Here is a 21,500-nt window from a genome sequence, read left to right as displayed (position 1 = left end):
GTAGGGATTTATATTCCTACTACTACATCCAGCCAGCCATTTTCTAAACTTCAGGGGACCAAGAGTGTATGTTAGCTTTAAGTAGTATATATTTTAGATAACATTTTTTCTTTTACAAAAAGCATGGGGATTTTGAGAGATGAAAGAAATTTAGTGTTTCAGGAAGTAAGATTTTAAAGTTATCCTGGACATATTATTTTGATTTTAGTTAATTCAAGTGATGATAAATCAAGTAGAATTCTTTTTGTTTCTATTTTGGCCTTATTCTATAAGTACAAGAAATCTTCAAGGTCACTTTAGAATTTGTATATTTTTGTTATGATTTGTTTTTTACTTATAGTTAAAATAGGAATTAGAGGTAGACTTACAAGTGGTAGCAAAAACCAGGGAAAGAAATGAGGTGTGGATCCCTTGTTTGTACTTACTCAAGACTTTTCTTCTCCTATATGGTAAGATTAAATAAGCCTAGAAGAGTGCAATATTTTTGTTTAGAGATATAATTTGTTTTGTTTAGAGTATAATTGCAAGTCTAATATCCTTTAAAAAAATTTTTATTGAATTGGTTGGGTTGACATTGGTTAATAAAACTATAGAGGTTTCAGGTGTACCATTCTATAATACATCATCTATACAGTACATTATGTGTTCACCACCCCAAGTCAAGTCTCCTTCCATCACCATCTATACCCACTTCACCCTCTTCTACCTCCTCCTAACCCCCTTTCCCTCTGATAATCACCATACTGTTGTCTGTATCTATGAACTGTTTTTTTTCTTTGTTTAATTCCTTTACCATAAATATTAACTCTTGATAAGTTTTACCATGTAGAGTAGAGACAATGAGGATACCTGAAAATTTGGCTAATAAAGTATTTTTATGAAATATTGAATTTTTACAGGCTTGCTGTCTGGCACATGTAGATCTCAGCATCACCTTTAGTCATGGCATATTTTATGTAAGAAATTATTAACTGACATACTACAGACCTATTTAACACTACTTCAAACAGTAAACCTGTGTTTACCCCGTTTTATGTTTTCTTTTGCTTTTCTATTGCTCTTCTGATTATTTTTTTGGGAATTTGGATTGGTTGTGTTTAATAGAAGATGATTGTAGTATCTAAATCTACAATAATTAGAATTTTGAGAAAAGATATAAGATGATGGGTGGCTTGGAAATGGGAGGGGATGCAGTAGTATATTTGAGGGAGTCTCTATTAGGTGGAGCAGAAGCTATTTATTTTATAAATAATTTAACATTTTAAGGTTTTCATTGCTACCACTAGAGACTTTAAGGCTTTGTCAAGGTAGAAAAGCGTGAAAGAAGGGAAAGGGAGGGAGAGTTGGAGTGTGGTAGAGGATGAAAGAATCTGAGAGAACCAAGAAAGATGTGCTTGTAGTGAAAGTACTGAAGTGTCACCAGTGCCTATTATGCACCACTTTATGGTGCAGGTTGTAGGTTATCTCATTTCTGCTCCATATGATGTTTAATCACAAGCCAGAGGGCTATTAATAAATCAGTCTACATTAGGAAAAGAACGAAATTATCCAACTTAAATGTACTGTGTCATGTACAGGTTTGAACTTTACAAAAAGGTTTAGATGAGAATAACATGCAAGATTAATATTTTGCATACTAATTCTCTGAGAAATTACAATGTTTTTAGCTAATTCTTACTGAATCCATATTAATGTTTTTTTCTTAGATGAAGTTGTTGAGCTTCCAGATTTGGATTACCTACGAACCATGACTCATATAGTATTTGTAGATTTTGATAACTGGTCCAACTTTTTTGGTCATCTACCAGGGCATCTTAACCAAGGAACATTTATTTGGGGCTTTCAAGGTATGATTAATAAGGAAAACATTTGAGGCAATCCCCCTTTTGTTTTCTTCTTAGAATATGGTTCACTTTAAAGGACTCCTCTTGAACCTTCCTGAATTGAACATAGGAACATATTGCAATATTGTCAATTTACATGATAGTTATTCTGCTAGAATATTTTTTTTTCTACATTTCTCTATGGTAAATGTTAGCTCTTTGGTCACCCATAATTTATCGATCTTTAGATACAGCTTGAAAAAGCCTTTATTTAATACCTTCAATGTGCCAGGTACTATACTTGGTGCTAATGCATGCTTACTGATTTTAAAATACAAAGAAGTAGGCTGAGAAATTTATTTTTTCTGAAGTATAAAACTAATAAGTAGCAGAATTAGCTTTTGAACTTGGGCCTTGTGGCAACTATGCTACTATTAAAAAATGTGCAACTTTATCTAAATCTTTTTACACACCATTGACCAAACCTTGGAAAAAGACTTCTTTGACTTACAGAAGTTTAGTATAATGAGCATCTGATATACTTCATGTTTGATAGGAAGCCACATATAAAGAGAATTGGAATTTAAGATAGAAACATAGTGACCTGGATAAGTTAGCCAATACAACCTTTTCGTAAATCTAGCTTTGCTAATTGCCCATCATGTCTCTCCACAAGACAGCCTTGACATATTTGTGAAAAACCACTAATGCTTACATTCATATGGAACGATACCATTCAAAAAATTTTCACATATTACTTTTGATTCTCCTTAATATCCCTGTGAGTTTTCAGATGAATAGGCAGATTCAGGGAAGTTGGTCTACGTTCCCAAGATTGTAAAGCAACAAGATGGTGATACCTGCACTAGAACTGAGTTCTTCTGCATTCTAATCTGGTACTTTCTCTCTAGAACACTTTTTTTTTTCCCACTAGTGTGTTTTCTTGATAAAATTTTAAGTTGTATCTAGTGTTTGATTCTTTTTCTCCCATTTGACTATCATTTATGCCTTTTTAAAAAATAATAGGAGGAAACACCAATTGGAAGCCTCCACTCAACTGTAAGATCTATAATTACCTGAATAGGATTGGATGCTTCTTCCTTCATCCTCGTTGTAGTAAAAGAAAAGATGCTGCTGATTTTGCCATATGTATGCATGTGAGTCATTGTTTTACTCCACATTTAATGTGAATCTAGGACCCATTTGGATTTTCCCCCCACTTTAATCATAACGAGACTGTAGATCATTCTTCAGTATTATATTTTTGTATTAAACCTTCTATATCAGGTTCTACTTATGACTACTATAAGGGCAGAGACTAGGGCTTAATTATTTACTGCTTTTTCCCTAACTTCTAGCAGACTCTTAGGTACCATAGTAAACTCTCAACTATTTATGGAATAAATGATCAAGAGATGACACTGCACTTGAGGTATACTAAGACACTTTCACGTTTTAACATCTCTGAAATTGGGAGGCACCTTAACAATCACTGTTGGCTAGACAGGATTTGCATTTGCTTCTGCTTTGCAAGTCACCCAGAGAAACAACCAGCCTGAGACCAGTTTAAATTAAATTCTCTGCTTAAAGATTTATGTGTCACATTTCTAACATGAATTTACTCTGAAAACTTGTTGAATGATGCTTATGTTTTAAACCACAAGAGATTTCTTTTTCCACCTATCCAGTGCCAATATTGAGTGTGATAGCTAGGTTGCTTACCTTTTCTCTGTGGTTGATTTATAGCATTTCAGCTTTAAGATAGGGGCCTCCTCCTATTGGACTCCTTTTGGCCCCTCCCTCCCTCTCTCCCTCCCTCCCTTCCTTCCCTCCCTCCTTCCTTCCTTCCACATAAAATAGCTTATCTTGCAGTTGATGGTATTTTACATTTCATTAAATGTGGTGTATTTCATTTATGAAGGAGATCTTGACTTTGGTGGGAACTAGGAAACAATCTATATCCTTCCTAGGTGTGTATTCATTCTGAAATAGATGTAACTTTATTTGAAACTCAAATGATAACTTTTATCAACATTTGCTATTTGTTCCAACTTAGGCTGGCCGTCTAGATGAACAACTACCGAAGCAAATTCCTTTCACCATCCTCTCAGGAGATCAAGGTTTTCTGGAGCTAGAGAATCAATTTAAGAAGACTCAGAGGCCAGCACATATACTAAACCCTCACCACTTAGAGGGTGATATGATGTGTGCCTTGTTAAATAGCATATCTGATACCACCAAAGGTATGCAGCTGCAGTCACAATGTAAACCACCCAAGAGGAGGAGACTACACTGCTGAGAGAAATAATAAACTGCTGTCCACTCGTGAACTCTTGCCTGCTCACTAAACCATCATGCTCTCATACTTCTATTTGTTTTTTCCTTACCTCACTTCCATTCTTAGGTTTTTTAGACTAGAATGAATTCATAATCTTTTGAAACATTTTTTATCTAATAGAGAAAATCTATATTCATGTATATAACATATTCATGATATGAAATAATGTTAGGACAATTTTACAAAACTAAGAATCTAGATCTTCACTTTGTTTCTGAAATTCCAAATTTATCTTTAATATTTCAGAAAACAAAGTTCTTAAAAGTGAATCCAGCCCTGACTGGTTTGGCTCAGTGGATTGAGCGTCGGCCTGCGTACTCAAGGGTCCCAGGTTCGATTCCGGTCAAGGGCATGTGCCTTGGTTGCGGGCATATCCCCAGTGGGGGGTGTGCAGGAGGCAGCTGATTAATGTTTCTCTCTCATCGATGTTTCTGACTCTATCCCTCTCCCTTCATCTCTGTGGGAAATCAATAAAATATATATATTTTTTAAAAAAGTGAATCCAGAAAGCAATAAATAATAATGTCAGTATCCCTCCTCCCCAAGAAAAAGACGATTCAAGAATTTGACAGTGAAAAAAATGAAGCTCTGAAAGATCTTTTTTTTAGTTTCCTTTCTTTCTTTTTATAATATATTTTTATTGACTTCAGAGAGGACGGGAGAGGAAGAGAGAGACTGAAACATCAATGATGAGAGAGAATCATTGATTGGCTGCCTCCTGCATGCCCCACACTGGGGATTATACTGTGATCTCTAGGTTCATAGGTCAATGCTCAACCGTTGAGCCATGCTGGCCAGGCTCTTTAGTTCCTTGGAAGGGCTAGGTACTCCCCATCCTAGTCCTGAAACTTACACTCTCTTCTCTGTCTTTCTGAAATTGTTCAAAGAAAGAGAGTACTATTGTCCAGTTTCACCAGTATTTAAGAAAGAATGTAATTCTAGAGCTTCAGAAGGGGTTTTCTTTTTCTTTTTTTCAGAATTTCTGAAATAAATGTGAGTAGAAGAGAATAAAATAATGCTTTTTAAATGCCCTAGAATTTGCAGTTATGAGTAAGAACAGAAGGTATTGATGAATGACCTCCATGAAAAACTAACTACTTTTTGGCATTTTTATTATATGCCTTTAAGTTTTTCAACTTTGCTCACCTAGCTATTTTTTTCATTCAACTTATTTGGAGCCACATTTTGATTGAAAACCCATTCTGAAGAATTTTGTTGGGTCATTTATTACAGTGAATTAATTCACTTCCACAAACTTAGGAGTCATTCATTAATCGAGATCAACTATATACTTTAAAGGAAAATTAACTTTTACATATTTGTGTCATGTCTTAGTATTGACTTTTATCTTTCTGTTCTGCAGTTTTTGGTTTTACCTATTCTTTTATTTTAAGCTTTGGTGTTGTTGTTTTTTTCCAAATGTCTTCTTTTTCTACTCTTTCGCCATCCTTTTTTTCTTAACATTTATTTAATATCCTGTAAAATTTTTACCTTTGCTACCATAAGCCAACCCCTCTTTTCTTCTTTTTTGCTGATGCTTTTGGGAGTGTTTGTTTTACAATTTAGAATGTGAAGCCTTTACAGACCTGCCTTTATTTCAACTTTGGAATGAGAACTGCATATGAGTAGGTCTGCATGGGTATATTAGGGATAGAGGTAAGATATAGGTTATTGTTATATGCTGATTTTTCCCTTGCAAATGCCTCTTTTATGCTCTAGGTTTTTGGGTTTTGTAATCATTTGTTCACAATGGTTGAACTTACTGCTCTTTGGGAGCACATGTGTACTTTATTCTGAATTTTTGTGAAATGCATAAAGAATGGCATGGGCTTTGGTTTGAATGCTAATTTTGCTGCTTCCTAGCTGTGTGAGTTCAGGCACGTTACTCAACTTTTTATGAGTCTCACTTTTCATATCGATAAGGTTGTAGAAATTAGTGATATGTATAAAATGCTATAGGTACTTAATAAATAGCAGCTATTTTTATTAATACTGTAAAAAGAAAATATGATTCCTAGCCAATAGATTTTTTTTAGTTTTTTTCCAACTTTTTAAAATTGTAGTAAAATGTACAAAACATAAGCTTTATAATCTTAATCATCCTGAAATATACAGGTTAGTAGTATCAACTACATTTATATTGTTGTGTAGCCATCACCACCATTCATCTCGGAACTCTTCTCATCTTGCAAAACTGAAACTTTATCCCCATTAAACAATAACTCTCCATTCCCCTTTTCCCCCAGCCCCTGGTAACCACCACTTACTTTCTTTTTTTGATTTTGACTGTTCTAAGTATTTCATATAAGTGAAATCATGCAGCACTTGTCTTTTTGTGACTGGCTTATTTCACTTAGCATAACATAATGTCCTCAGGTTTCATCCATGTTATAGCATATGTCAGAATTTCCTTCCTTTTACAGCTGAATAATATTCTAATATGTATATACACACACACACACACACACACACACACACCATTTTGGTTATCCACTTATTAATCGGTGGATACTTTAATTGTATCCATATTTTAGCTGCTGTGAATAATGTTGCAAATAATGTTGCAGTGATTATGGGTATACAAATATCTCTTTAAGACCCTGCTTTCAATTCTTTTGAGTATATACCCAGGAATGGAATAGCTGGATTATATGCAAATTCTATTTTTAATTTTTTGAGAAACTACCTTACCGATTTTCACAGGGACAATACTATTTTATTTACATTCTCACCAACAGTGCACCAGGTTCCCAATTTTTCTACACATTTGCCAGTACTTGTTATTTTCTGCTCTTTAAAAATTTTTTTTTAAATTTATTTCAGAAAGGAAGGGAGAGGGAGAGAGAGTAGAAACATCAATGATGAGAGAGAATCATTGATCGGCTGCCTCCTGCCTCCTGTTCTCCCCCTACTGAGGATTAAGCCCGCAACCCGGACATGTGCCCTTGACCAGAATTGAACCTGGGACCGTTCAACCAGGCCAACCCTCTATCTACTGAGCCAAACCAACCAGGGCTATTTTCCTTTCTATTTAGCAGACATGGTCTTCCACCTCTCTAAGCACTTCTTAGAAAACTCTGAGAAGTTGATGGAAGCATCTGGGTGCTGCTGCTTGTGCTCCTCCAGGCAGGTTTGCACAGAGAAAGCAGATGACATTTTGCCTCTCGGCTTCTTAGGAGCCCCTTTACCCATGACTAGTTACTTTTCCTCAGTGAGCACAGAGTCTCCCAGTGCCTGTCCTGCTCACACTTGACCCAGCACTGTCTCTGTGGAGCTCATGTCCTGCAATGGCTGCAATGATGAATTGTTTAGACCAGTTAAGACATTCTGCTTCTGACAGGCCTTGACTTTGAATTATAATAACAGAAAGCTTGGGTATTTTATCTTTGTACCCAATGTTTTAAACTTAATTTGTTATTCTTCAAGTTGTAACTGTAATGTTTTGTTTTCCTAAAACATTGCTTGGAATATTTGAAGTATCAGGTGCATATAACAGAATGTAGAAAAAGCAATAGTATTTTTGCTGGAATGGCAAAAGATAACTTCTAATAACAAGTTTTTGCAGCAAAAGAATATAAGGGATATGCAGTGATTTTTATTTATAAACAATTACAAGTCTTTAACTTTTAAATGTATATTTTAAGTTTTTAAATATTTCCAGAGAAGCAAATATGTCCGTTTGACTTGTTTTTAGGTATTTAAACCCTGATTCCATCATTCTGAGCTATATACAGGGTAGGGCAAAAGTTGGTTTACAGTTGTTCATATGGAAAATAAATAATAAATAATAATACAAGAATAAATTGTGTTGTATACTCACAACTATAAACTTACTTTTGTCCGTGTGTCCGTGTGTGTGTGTGTGTGTGTGTGTGTGTGTGTGTGTGTGTGTGTGAATGTAGTTAGAGTAAAAAGCCCAAAAGCCAAATATTAGGTCATTGATACACTATGGTTCAAATTTGAAGTGACATTGGCAATATCTGGTCAGTTATATCATCTTCATAAAGCCTTAGCTCTCATTATAAAAGCATATAAAACATGAGTTGAATAAGTTTGTCCCATGCAGAGGCATTGTTAATTCTCTGGTCTCTATAGAGGTGAATGCATATGATTTTCAAAAATAGGAGAATTTTATATGGCACCAAGGTTGTAAGATGATTTCATGCAAGTGAAACTTTGGAGTTTACTGGTGTCTTATAATTTAGTTTTTTTAAATACTAGAATTTTCTATTCAATAGTTATGTTAAAAGAACTTTTTCAAATAATTCTTTGACTATAGAACTAAAATTGAATTGCCTATTAGTTTTTATTTTATTCTTGATTTATGTAATTTGATAATCATTTAAAAAAATAAACAACAACAACAAAAACAAACCTAAAGGGAAATTGGTGTTCTAATGGATGGTAATTAGTAAGCTTGGGTATGGGAGAAGTCATTGATAAATGTTGTTTGAGAATACATAAATTATGACACAATAACTTCTTCAGAAATTCATTTGCATTTATTGATTCTGCCTTATAGAATGTGACAGTGATGACAACCTGGGTATAAAAAGTACTTCAATGGAAGAATTCAGATCCACAGAAGGTAACCTAATGGAATAATTAATCCTTTCCCTTCTTGAGTGTATCTCATCTGGTTTTTTATTTTCTCCTCTCACCTGTTCATTTCCCCCTATCCCCTCCTACCCCTCAGCTTAAAAATAGTTATTTCCTCATTCAAAGGATAGTTTGCATTTTCTCATGTAAGATGATTTAGGTGTAATACTAATTTAGGAGGCAAGAACAAGAATCAGCCAATTATGGCCCTTGGACCAAAGCCAGTTCACTATCTAGCTTTTAAATAGTTTTATTAGAACACACTCCTGTTAAGTATTGACTGTGTTGTGGCTATTACATTGCAAGAGCAAGGTTGAGTAGTTGTGACACAAACAGTATAGACTATCCCCCACCCCTGCCATAGCCTAAAATAATTATTTTCTGACCCTTTGCAGAAAAAGTTTGCTAACCCCTGGGCACTTAGAGAAAATTTTGATTTCCTGATTTTTACTTTGAGTAGATTAAAAGTTTTGCAGAACTATGAAAGCAAACTCTTACGTCTAAATATTAATGGGCTGTTTCTATAATTAATAGGCTGTGTCTAAATATTAATGGGCTGTTTCTATAATTAAAAATTTTCCCTCTTTTCAAAGGAAAATCTACATATTTCCTTTCACAAGTTAAAGAGAACTTTACAACAAATAATTTACTGACTATACCACTATTTGTCTATGTCATATGCCCATTTTTTTACTTTGGCTTTTCCATCATATACTGATTTTAAATAATCACAGGAAGAAATGAAACAACGGATTTTTGAAAATACTTTAAGCTTCACTGATACTTTACTTGGTATCTTCGACATAAAGGACAACAGTAGGAGAATGTGGCAATTCGAATGTACGGAGGGAAATGTGGCTACACAAGCACACACAGTGGCCTAACTGATTTGTTTTCTATGTATTTGCTTGATCTCTCATATAATGAAATTAGTTTGACTGAGACCATACTAGAGCTTTGTACTCTTAGGAATTTGGGAATCTGAGTCTGGCAGTGGAGTTGATTCATCCATTTAATGAAGGAGAAAATGAATCTCTCTCTTGTAGCCAGAATTACTGGTTCAGCAAAGTAAATCTCCAGCCTAATTGGAAGCAAGCTTTTTGACAAGTTGTTATCCCCATCTTGGTCTTTCAAGGACTAGCTTAGTGCATAGCAGCCACATAATAATGAGTTAAACAAATGAAAGAACTTTTATGATTTTTAAATAAAAACTGCTAAGTTACTTATCAAGGACATTACAAAATAAACACCATTGAGCATCTACGTAGTTCAGACTTTGTAACCTTTATTTGCCACACACACCAGTCCCATAGAAAACGCCAGACAAAATTATAACTTTTAAATAACCACATTTGGGGATCCTTTACAGTTTTGTGGGCTCCTAGCTAATCCAGAAAATTGTGAGATGTATAAAAACTGAATATGTATCAGAATTTCTAGCATAATCAATGTAATGTATTATATGGTTTGGAGATTTGGAGAGGTTTTACATTTTTGTGATTCCTTAGTTTGAAAAATGGATTATCATTAAAGGATGAAAGAGAAGGTACTTTATACTTTTAAGTAGTTGCCTAAGAAAAATCAAAAGGGTGTTGTTATGTGTGTGTTGTATTTCATTTCTTGCTGCTATACATATATTTTATTGTATATAATTATATACATTATCTATTATAACATACATAATAAAAATGAGAAGCATACAGTGTTCCATGTAAGTTAAGGAATCTGATCTCTGCACTCTCCTCTAATACCCTTACTTTCCCTTCTCCTTTTACCCAACAGGAACTAGCTCAAATGTTAACTCTTAGGTTGAATCATATATAATTATCATTTGTGTAAGCAATTTTGTATGGTCAATGCCTCTCCTAGATTTTCCATCTTTAGAGAGAGCTAACTCCTGCTTCCTCTAGGTTCACTCTGTACCATACCAAGTGGCTTTAAAAAATTTTTGGTCTGACCATAGCCAGCATGGCTCAGTTGATTAGAGCGTCTTCCCATATACCTAAAGGTTGCAGGTTCAATCCCCGGTTGACACACATACAGAAGGCAACCAGTAGATGTTCTTTCTCACATTGATGTTTCTCTTTCTCTTTCCCTTCCCCTCTCTCTAAAAGTAATAAGCATATCTGTGTCTCTCATCTTCTTTGAACTATGAGCTCCTCAAGGGGTAGGATCATGTTTTATTTATCTTTATTTCAACAGCATCTAACACAGTGTTTGGCACTAAATGGAATGAATAAACTTATAAGAAACTTAAAGCATGTTAGAGCTGCCAAGAGATGAATTGGATAAGGGAAATTAAGACTGAGGCCATTTGGTTGGGAAGAATTTAGGTGATTTTGCTAACCCAGTACCATGAAAGCAAAGTGATGTTCTGGTCCAGACCTGATAGCAAAACTCAAAAAAGTCAAAGTAACTTCTCAAGTCTCTCTTTCCCTTCCTAACACAACACTGTAAAATACATGCCTGACAAATGGTGGTAGAAGTCAGGATAAATTTGCATGTGGCTTTTTACCTTGGGGAAAGGTAGCTCCCCTATTCCCATCTGCCCCCGCCATGACTTCTCATATTTTTTGTTTTCTCAATAGACTAGTATCAGTCTCTGACTACCCAGGCCAATCATAAAGATCCTATGTAACTTATTTTGTATACCAGATAGGAAATAGAGCCCAAATAGTGTGGTGAACAGTGCAGATTTTGGACTTGGGCTGCCTGGGTTAAAACTCAGCCCTGCCACTTATAAGTTATGTACTATTGGGCAAGTCACTTAACTTCATTTGTGTCAGTTTCCTCATTTAAAAAAGGGAATACTGCCCTAGCTGGTTTGATTCTGTGGATAGAGTGTCGGCCTGCGGACCAAAGTGTCCCTTGTTCAATTCTGGTCAAGGGTATGTCCCTCGGTTGCAGGCTCCTCCCTGGCCCGGACCCTGGTCAGAGTGCATGCAGGAAGCAACCAATCGATGTGTTTCTCTCACATCAGTATTTCTCTCTGTGTTTCTCTCTTCCACTCTCTCTGAAAATCAATGGAAAAATATCCTTAGGTGAGGATTTAAAAAACCCCCACACAAAATAAAAAAGGGAATACTGGCATACCTATTTTATTAGAATAACTTGACACATGGTATTGATTGCTACGGCTATTATTGTGATTTTGATCATTATTATTATTATCATCATTACTCACCAAATCTGAGGTTTGCTCTGTAAATAAGCCTACTTAACAGAGGTATTCTGACTCAAATCACTAAAATAGAAAGAGGACAGCATCATGTGTGTGGTTGCCAGTGCAAAACCACCTTTCTGTAAATGTCAGCAGTTTGCCTTAAGAGTTCCTTCAATTAATAAGTTATCAATATAATTATTAATATTATAATATAAATAGTAAAACACCATATGTGGCCAGTTTAAAGATCAAAGAAAGAGTAAGAGAGTAGTGTGTTCATTTTTTAATTCAGTTAATGTTTATGAAAAATTTAATACTTTTGCAACTGCTCTTAATCTTAAAAATTTGTAAAAGGCAAAACATTCATTTTACATAAAAACTTAGCTCTCTAAACCAGCAATTTTCAACCTTTTTCATCTCTGGCACACATAAACTAATTACTAAAAATCTGTGACACACCAAAAAATGTTTTTTTGCCAATCTGACCCCCCTCCCCCAAAAAGAAGCCATAATTTTGTTCCATTCACACCAGAGGGCTATTATGTTGGCTGTTGTCATTTTTTTATTTGACAACCTAACGGAAAAGAGGTCAGTGCCCCTCACTTAATAGGTATTGCATGCTTTAAATTTTTTGCTACACACTGGTTGAAAATTGCAGCTCTAAACATTAAGTTATTTGCCTTCAGATTCACAGATTCAAAATGATTGAGGCATGACTAATATATAGGTCTTCTAATTCCTATTACAGTATTCTTTTTTATTGCCATAATTACCTCTCTTTCAAAGAGAATGAAATGAAGCCAGAGACAAAGGAGATAAGGAGAAACATAGACTTAGCCACAGAAAAAAACAAAGACATACTTCCTACAAGTGTCTTTATTTGTTCATATAGCTTCAATTACTGTCTGTTGTTCTTTTGTTTCAATCTGAAGGATTTCTGTTATGGTTTTTTTTAGGGCAGGTCTACTAGTAACAGACTCACTTAGCTTTTATTTATCTGGGAATGTCTTAATTTCTCCTCCATTCTTCAAGAATAGTGTTGCTGGATATCGACTTTTTTTCCCCCTTTCTTTCAGTACTTTACTACAACAAAATGTTGTAGTAAATATGTTAGTAAATATGTTATCTCACTGACTTTTGGCCTCCATTGTGTTTGGTGAGAAGAGCTATTAATTTTATTGAGGATGTCTTATATGTAAGAAATTGCTTCTCTCTTGCTGCTTTTATTTTTAGCTTTTGACAGTTTGACTATAATGTTGTCTCAGTGTGGATCTTTGAGTTTCTCCTGCTTGGAGTTTGTTGAGCTTCTTGGATATATAGATTTATATCGTTCATCAAATTTGGATATTTTCCCCCTGCTTAAATTTGTTAAACGCCTGTAATGAATTTTTCATTTTAATTGTACTTTTTAGCTCCAGAATATCAATAGAGAGAAATTATGAAATAACATTTTTTTGATAACTTTGTTTTCCTGGTTTCCTTTGTCCGTGGTTTACTTTGTTGCTTACAACATATTTAAGTTTGTTGATTTAAAGTCTTTGGCTAGTAAGTTCAATGTCTAGGCTTCCTCAGGGGCAGTTTAACTCAGTTTTTTTCCTCTGTAAATGGGACATACCTTCCTGTTTCTTTGTATTCTTTGTTTTTGTTGTTGTTGAAAACTGGGTATGCAAATATTATAATGTAGTACTTCTGGAAATCTGATTCCAGAGTTTGCTGTTCTTGATTATTGAAGGTTGCAGTTTTCCCAACCATTTTTGTAAAAACAATATTCTTTGTTATGTCTGGTCACTGAAGCCTCTGTTCCTTTAGCGTGTGTTCAGCTAGTATTTTGACAGAGATTTCCCTGAAGACCAGGAATTGAAAAAAAAACCTCTCCCGTCTTTACATATTGGCACGGTGTTGGGGCCCCTCACTGAGCATACAGTGAAAGTTTAGGGTCTCCTGAGCATGCACCCTGTCTTGGGCATGTGCCTGGCTTCATAAATTCCTCAGTACACATAAGTGCTTTTGAATGCCCTAATTTCTTGGAGAAATTTTCTTAACGGCTTTTCCTCCTAGGTATTAGGCAGTCTCAACCATAATCTTTTGCCCAGTCTGTGGGTTTTTGTTAACCTTACAATGTTGTTGTGCAATGCCTGCTGCTTTTCTGTCCTGAGTGGATTCTGAGCTAGACAAAATAGAGATGAATGCCTTATGTCATTCCTTCAGGTAGCCCCCAGACAGATTAGAACACAAACACAATAATTTGTGAGCAAGTTCTACTGTGCTCCATCTGGAATAATGGACTAGGGTCCCAAACAAGGAGGTAGTGGGGAAAAGGCAAGTAAAAATGCCAGTATTTGCTTCATTGCTGTGAACCTTTAAGTGTTTTCCAGACTTTTGACAAAGTTGTTTCTGATGGTTTCTGCTTGCGTTTCAATGTTTCTGTGCAGGGATGGATTTTTGGAGCTGCCATTTTGTTGAATTTACTCCCAAGACTGATTTTATCTCTTCTTTAAAAGTTTTATAGAATTCACTGGTGCAATATCTTGGGTGGAGTTTATTGCTAGGAATTCTTTTATTCTTCCTTTTAAATAATTTTATTGATTTTAGAGAGGAAGAGAGAGAGAGAAACATCAATGAGGAGAGAGAATCATTGACCAGCTGCCTCCTGCACACCCCACACTGGGGAATGAGCCCACAACCCTGGCATGTGCCCTGACTAGGAATCGAACTACGACCTCCTGGTTCACAGGTTGATGCTCAACCACTAAATTGCTAGCTGGACAATTTCTAGGAATTCTTTTGCTAATAAATTTATTTTCATATGTGTATATATATAAATATATATAAAATAGACAAATATAATATTCAGATTTTGTGTCAGTTTTGTAGAATTGTTTTTCAAGAAATTTACCCATATTACCTACACTGTCAAATGTACCAATGTAAAGTTATTCATAATATTCTATTACATAGTTTTATTTCTGTAGGATTCTTTTATATGAATATTTGTGTGCCATTCCAGTGATATTCAGTAGATTAGATATTCCAGCTGGTTTTATTTTTCTTCAGCCTAATGAACTTCCTTTCATTTTATGTGATGCAGTTTTGCTAGTAATGAATATTCTGATTTCATTTGTATGAAAACATCTTTATTTTTCCTTTAATCTTGAAGGACATTTTCTCTGACTTTAGGATTCAGGTTGACTAATACTTTTCCTTTCAGCTCTTTAAAAATGTCATTCCATTGTCTTCTGGCCTTCATTGTTTTTTTATGATAATCACTCTAACTTGCATTATTATTCCCCTATGTGTAGTGTGTCTTTTTTTCTTTTTTCCTTCTGCTGCTTTCAATATTTCCTCTTTGTACTGAGATTTTAGCAGTTTTTAAAAGTCTCTCTAGATGGAGTTGTCTTTCTATTTATCCTGCTTGGAGTTTTCTTAGCTTCTTGTATCTGTAAGTTTATAGGATCCCCCTGGTTTTAGAAATTTCCAGTTATCATTTCTTTACAATTTTGCCTCACTTTCTGTCTCCTTTTCTTTTGGAACTCCAATTACACACGTGTTAGGCAGCATAAATACACATCTGTTCATTTTTTCCCAGTCTTTTTTCTTCATTTTCAGTAATTTCAACCTTCCCGTTTTATTGACCCTTTTTTCTGCTGCCTCTAATGTTAAACCCACCTAGTGAATTTTCCATTTCAAATATTGTATTTCTCAGTTCTGAAAGTTCTAGTTAGTTCTGTGTTTTCTTTTCATAATTTTCATTACTCTATTGAGATTTTTCTATCCACTTATCCGTAAGTTCGTGAAAATATACTAGTAACTTTGCTAATATCCTTTTCTGCTAATCCAAACATCTTAATTATCTTAGAGATTAGTTCTGTTTACTGTGCTCATCATAGTTGGACAACAAGGCATGGTCTATATTCTTTTATGTTTGAATGCCTTCAATTAACATTGTTTGACAGATTCATCCAGATGTTAGCATATAGTTTTGGTTTGCTCATTTCCAATACCTGTATATTCTATTTTATGTATATATCACAATTTATTTATTACTTGTAGTCATTTGGTTTGTACTTTTCAGATAGTATAAGTAATACTTAAATGAACATTCTTGTACATGTCTCTTGGTGTACGTATGTCCACATTTCTGCTAATATATACCTAGAAGTTGCTTATGTTCAACTTTAGTAGGTAATGCCAAATAGTTTTTCTAAAGTAATTGTTCTAATTTCTTTTCTTACAGTAGCGTATATGAATTCTCATTGATCTAAGGTTTCACTAATCATTGAAGTAAATTAGTCTTTTTAATTTTAGTTAGTGATGGGTACATACTGGTATTTCTTTGTGGTTTTAATTTCTATTTTTTCTGCTGAGTAATATTTCATAACCATTTTGACACAATGTTTTGTCAATGCCTTTTCAAAAAAACCTTTTTTTAATATACTTTATTGGTTTTTTACAGAGAGGAAGGGAGAGGGATAGAGAGTTAGAAACATCGATGAGAGAGAAACATCGACCAGCTGCCTCCTGCACACCCCCTACTGGGGATGTGCCCACAACCAAGCTACATGCCCTTGACCGGAATCGAACCTGCAACCCTTCAGTTGGCAGGCTGAGGCTCTATCCACTGAGCCAAACTGATTAGGGCCTTTTCAAAATTTTTGACAGTTTTCTTTTAGATTATCTTTTTGTTGCTTTTTCTGGGTTAAAAATCTTTCAGTTCTTTCTGGGTACACAAGTTTCATGTATTGCATATATTTTCTCCCACTCTATGGTTTGCCTTTTTACTCATTTAATGGTGTCTTTTCATGAATAAAAGTAATTTTAATACATTCCAAATTACCATTCTTTTTCATAATGTTTTTTGATACACCACCATTTATTAAATTAAAACGACCATCTTTTCCCACCATTCTATAGTGCCACCTTTATTATAAATCAAGTTTCCATATATTTATGGAAACTGTTTTTGAGATGTCTATGCTGTTCCTTTGGTCTACTCATCTATTCTTGCACTAGTGCCACACTCTTAACTACTGTAACTTCATAATGAGTTTTCATATCTTTATAAATCTTGTCATTTTAATTCTCCTTGCTGAGAGCCTTTTAGCTTTTCTTTGTACTTCTTCATCTCTCTGAATTCATTTGAGGGCAAATCACTGACCTAGAACCTAGGTTTAACTTAAACACAGTATATACCAGCTTATAGTATTTTAAACTACAGACAACATAACACCAGTGTCCCAGCTCAGGAAGGTATGTATAGCTGCATCCTAAAGGTATCACTGGTCCTATGAACCAAGTAGGCTTTGAGAGGCAATCTACTGGGTGGGATAAGATAAATCTAGTGTAAGAGGCTAAGGAAGGCTAAGAAATTGACACCTAATTTCACCCTCCTGGGCGTTAGCATCATTCTCAAGGAGGAAATGGAGAGGTCTGTGAACCCCAAAATGTCTCTTGTTCACTACTATATTTCTGTGCCTGATATACAGTGGGCATTTAATAATATTTGTTCAATGAATGCGTATGTGTATTCTATATATATAAAAGGCTAATATGCAAATTGTCTCCTCTGGAGTTCGGGAGTTCGATCGCTTGCTATGATGTGCACTGACCACCAGGGGGTGGCGTGGAACAAAGGAAGGCCCTGTCTGGCAGCCAGAAGGCCCTGATCGCCCTGATTGCCCTTGATCGCCAGCCAGGCCTAGGGACCCTAACCGTGTACAAATTTTGTGCACCAGGCCTCTAGTATAATATAGGCTTCTCAGGAGACATTATATATATTGCCATGAGTTTCACTCTTTGCTTTAGAGACTAGGAAGCTTAAAACAAATTTTAATAGCCTGTGAGATTTTACCATTTCATGGTTTTGCCTATTTCTATTTTGTCATATATTCATTACATCAAGTCTTTTTGGAAATAAGTGCATGGATTTTTTTAATGTTTAGTGACTACCTATCAGTGATTTCAGAAATTTGTTAACTATCTACATTCCTAAATGGAAAAAACTTGCAAGTTCCTTAGCACATTAAGTTCATATATGTTATAACTCAGTTTGAGGTTATATCCAGGTTCTCATTTTCTGAAATATTCAAAGTTTATGTAGAAACTTCCAAGTTGTTACCATAAGTTTCTCCATTTTGATTTTCATTTACATCTTTAAAAGACAGATGTAGTTGATGGGACTTACATAAAGTACATGTTTATTAGTTGTCTGCCCTAAATATTAAAATTCTCTGTTTTTTAATGCAGATGTAGAATTAGAAGAAGCTATTAGAAGAAGCCTTGAGGAAATGTAATTAAAGATATTACCACACAGCATCAAGTAGCCTTGAAGATACTCAGGATAATGAATTCTTGAATTTGTTTTCTAAAGAAGGCCAGCAATCTACTAACTAGTACAGATGTATTTGGAACACTGCTTTTTTTGCTTTCTCATGTTCAAAATTTTATATTTGCTTTGTATTTTTGTGTTTTTTTAAAAAAATGTAGAGGAATAAAATACATGTTAATACAAATATATAAACCATGTATTCTATTAGAGGTATGACAGTTTCCCAGTGAACTTGGAATTCCTATATTTAGGTTAAAAGAATTGAAAAATAAAAAAGCTCTTGACTATTGTTTATATGTTTCCCAAATAGCATTATTTCTTTACCTGTACAGTACAGGTGATTCCAGTTTATTTTTTTAGGAGTGAAAATGAAAATAAATAAAGCTGCCATAGATTAGTTTTTCTGTAAATTCTACTTCTCATGTGGCACTAATCTATGTATATAATTACCTTTGATTTCTCTGTTTATGATTATTAGAAGACAGTAATAGAAACTAATCGTGGAAACAGTTTAAAAGTGTTACGAGCACTGTTCTTTGTGGGTTTCAGAGGTGTAATTCCTGCTTTACTTAGAGAAGCACATTGCTAGAATAAAAAGAATACCCTAATTTCTTTGAAATAATTAAAAAGAAACTTTTTCTATTCCTTTTACCTGCTTAGACTTTTATGTGACTTGCATTACCTACTGTTTAAAGGGAATGTTGTCAAAATACTTGCATAAAATTAAACTTATTTTTAATAATAATAGTCTTTTTTATATATTTGTGTAAACATAATCTTAAAAAAAAAATAATGTTCCAGGTCTACTCAGGAATAATCTTTTTTAACCCTTTAAAATTTTTATTTCATATGTATCTTCATTTTGTTATTCATTAAATTGTTTTTCAGTTTCCTATGTTTGGTATTACATATTTAATTTTTAAATGTTGAGGTCCCTATTGTGAATAATTAAAATATCACATAATTAGACTAAGAAGGGTTGTTATATTGTTTCTATATATATATATGCTTCATGTCATTTGACCAGAAATGTTACCCCAAAGTTTTTGAGTAGTAATTGCTTACCAAGTTGAAAATTTTCTATAATTTTTTTAAAGAAAAAAGTCATGGCTAGAATTTTGTTCTTTTTCTGCAGTTACATATTTTAGTGTGAAATAGCATTGCTATATTTTTTTATTACAGCATAGTCTTTTTATAGTATAGTCTTTTCAACCCACATTGGAAATCAATTTGTTTTTATTTTTTAATATATCAGGTCTAGCCCAGCCAGCGTGGCTCAGTGTTTGAGCATTGACCCATGAACCAGGAGGTCGCCGGTTCAATTCCCAGTCAGGGCACATGCCTGGGTTGCGGGCTCTATCTCCAGTATGGAGTACAGGAGGCAGCCAATCAATGATTCTCTCTCATCATTGATGTTTCTGTCTCTCTCTTCTCCCTTCCTCTCTGAAATCAATAAAAATATATTAAAGGTCTATTCTATCTACTTGTATATATTTTTTAAATAGAGATTATAGCTTGAGAATTTACCAGTCATTTTTCCAAAATGACTACGTTGTGCTTTTAATTTGTATGTTAAAGTGGTCAAGTAATGCCTTAGGAGGTAGTCCCTGAGCCAGACCTTAGGCAGTGGTTCTCAACCTTCTGGCCCTTTAAATACAGTTCCTCATGTGACCCAACCATAAAATTATTTTCGTTGCTATTTCATAACTGTAATGTTGCTACTATTATGAATCATAATGTAAATATCTGATATGCAGGATGGTCTTAGGTGACCCCTGTGAAAGGGTAGTTCGACCGCCAAAGGGTCGCGACCCACAGGTTGAGAACTGCTGCTAGAGACACCTGCAGGAGCTTGCACAATAGTGAGAAGCATAAAGGACATTCCAGAAAGAAGTGTGGCTAAACAGATGTGGGAAAGAAGAAGAAACAACACCTCTGTGCCAGAGCTGCCACACTCAGGAGTGAGGTACACTGATGCTCTATTAAGCAGCTTTTCATCATGACCCTTAAAAAGGTAATTGAATTGTTTAATATTTTAATTAGTTGTCAGTGATTGTGTTTTACCTGTTAAGCAATTAAAAATAATTTTAAATTTTTTATTTGAATTTAGCTACAAAGGGGAGGGAAGATTTAATCAATGGATAACATTACAGAAAGTTATGGATAAACTAAATTACCAAAGTAAACGTTTCTAACATTGACAAAGATGCTTATCTTTTTGTTTTATTCATTTACTCATTCATTCACTCACAAAATATTAATTATTTGCCAGCGACGGACTGTTCTAAGCACTTGAGATTTATCAGTGAGCAAAACGAAGCCCACTCTGTGGAGCACACATTGGAGGAGAGGAGGTTGGATAGAGGGTTAGGTAATAAGCAAGTATATCCGGTGGTGATAAGTGTAATGAAGGAATATAGGGAGGGGAAAGACAGTGTGGGGGTGGGAGGCTTATTTTTAGTGGGGTGGTCTGGAAGGACCCTGACCATATGAACTTGAGCAAAGACCTGAAGAAGTTGATCGAGTGAGCCATGGAAATATGTATGAGGAAGAGAGCGCCAGATGGAGGGTGAAAAGATCTAAAAGTCAGCTTGATATATATATATATGGAAAAGCAGGAAGGCTCTTATGAGCTAGGACAGTGGTCAGCAAACTCATTAGTCAACAAAGCCAAATATCAACAGTACAACGATTGAAATTTCTTTTGAGAGCCAAATTTTTTAAACTTAAACTATATAGGTAGGTACATTGTTATTAACTTAATTAGGGTACTCCTAAGCTGGTCTTTGCTAAAAATGTCCTCAATCTGATTGAGGTACGTTTGCTGAGGTCGACCCCTTCCAACTCTCCCATCCACACTCGTCTTGTATACTTGTTTCGTCTATCTCCTTTCCGAAAACCGACTTCTGCACATGGGCCACGAAGTTTCAATCGCACTGTACGTGCGCGCCCGCACGTGGTATTTTGTGGAAGAGCCACACTCAAGGGGCCAAAGAGCCGAGGTTTGCTGACCACTGAGCTAGGAGAGTAATAGAGGAAGTTCCTGAGGCCTTTTTAAAAGATCTTGGTTTTGACTCAAATGAGGAGCCATTGAAGGTTTCTGAGAATAAGTTGTGTGCTCTGCCTTATTTAGAAGGATTACTGAAGTAATGCAGTGAGAACATACCTGAGAGACAAGAGTAGAAGCAGGAAGACCAGACAGGAGGTACTGCTGCAGTATCTATCATCCAGGTAAGAATTGGTGGTGCTGGG

The 21,500-nt window shown here is 34.9% G+C and overlaps 1 protein-coding gene across 2 annotated transcripts in view; it reads left to right on the top strand.

The window, feature by feature from the left end:
- ZNF451 (zinc finger protein 451) overlaps nucleotides 1-21,500 on the top strand; it is a 94,044-nt gene that overhangs the window by 60,135 nt on the left and 12,409 nt on the right. The window contains exons 11-16 of one of the 2 annotated variants that reach the window (XR_011471862.1): nucleotides 1,707-1,847; nucleotides 2,850-2,980; nucleotides 3,880-4,066; nucleotides 8,684-8,749; nucleotides 18,167-20,262; nucleotides 21,382-21,479. Coding sequence is in view for 1 of the 2 variants with exons in the window: in XM_070418332.1 (XP_070274433.1) it covers nucleotides 1,707-1,847; nucleotides 2,850-2,980; nucleotides 3,880-4,066; nucleotides 8,684-8,749; nucleotides 18,167-18,213 (572 nt within the window). In the remaining variant the exon portion in view is untranslated. Of the gene's footprint in view, nucleotides 1-1,706; nucleotides 1,848-2,849; nucleotides 2,981-3,879; nucleotides 4,067-8,683; nucleotides 8,750-18,166; nucleotides 20,675-21,381; nucleotides 21,480-21,500 lie in introns of those variants that run through there. The other variant, XM_070418332.1, reaches the window with a different exon arrangement.

This window comes from Myotis yumanensis, unplaced genomic scaffold, assembly GCF_028538775.1.
Source record: "Myotis yumanensis isolate MYYU_CA2020_CCGP unplaced genomic scaffold, mMyoYum1.0.hap1 SCAF_6, whole genome shotgun sequence".
Taxonomy (NCBI): domain Eukaryota; kingdom Metazoa; phylum Chordata; class Mammalia; order Chiroptera; family Vespertilionidae; genus Myotis; species Myotis yumanensis.
Note: the sequence above shows the minus strand (reverse complement) of the source record. Positions and strands in the feature narration are given on the sequence as shown.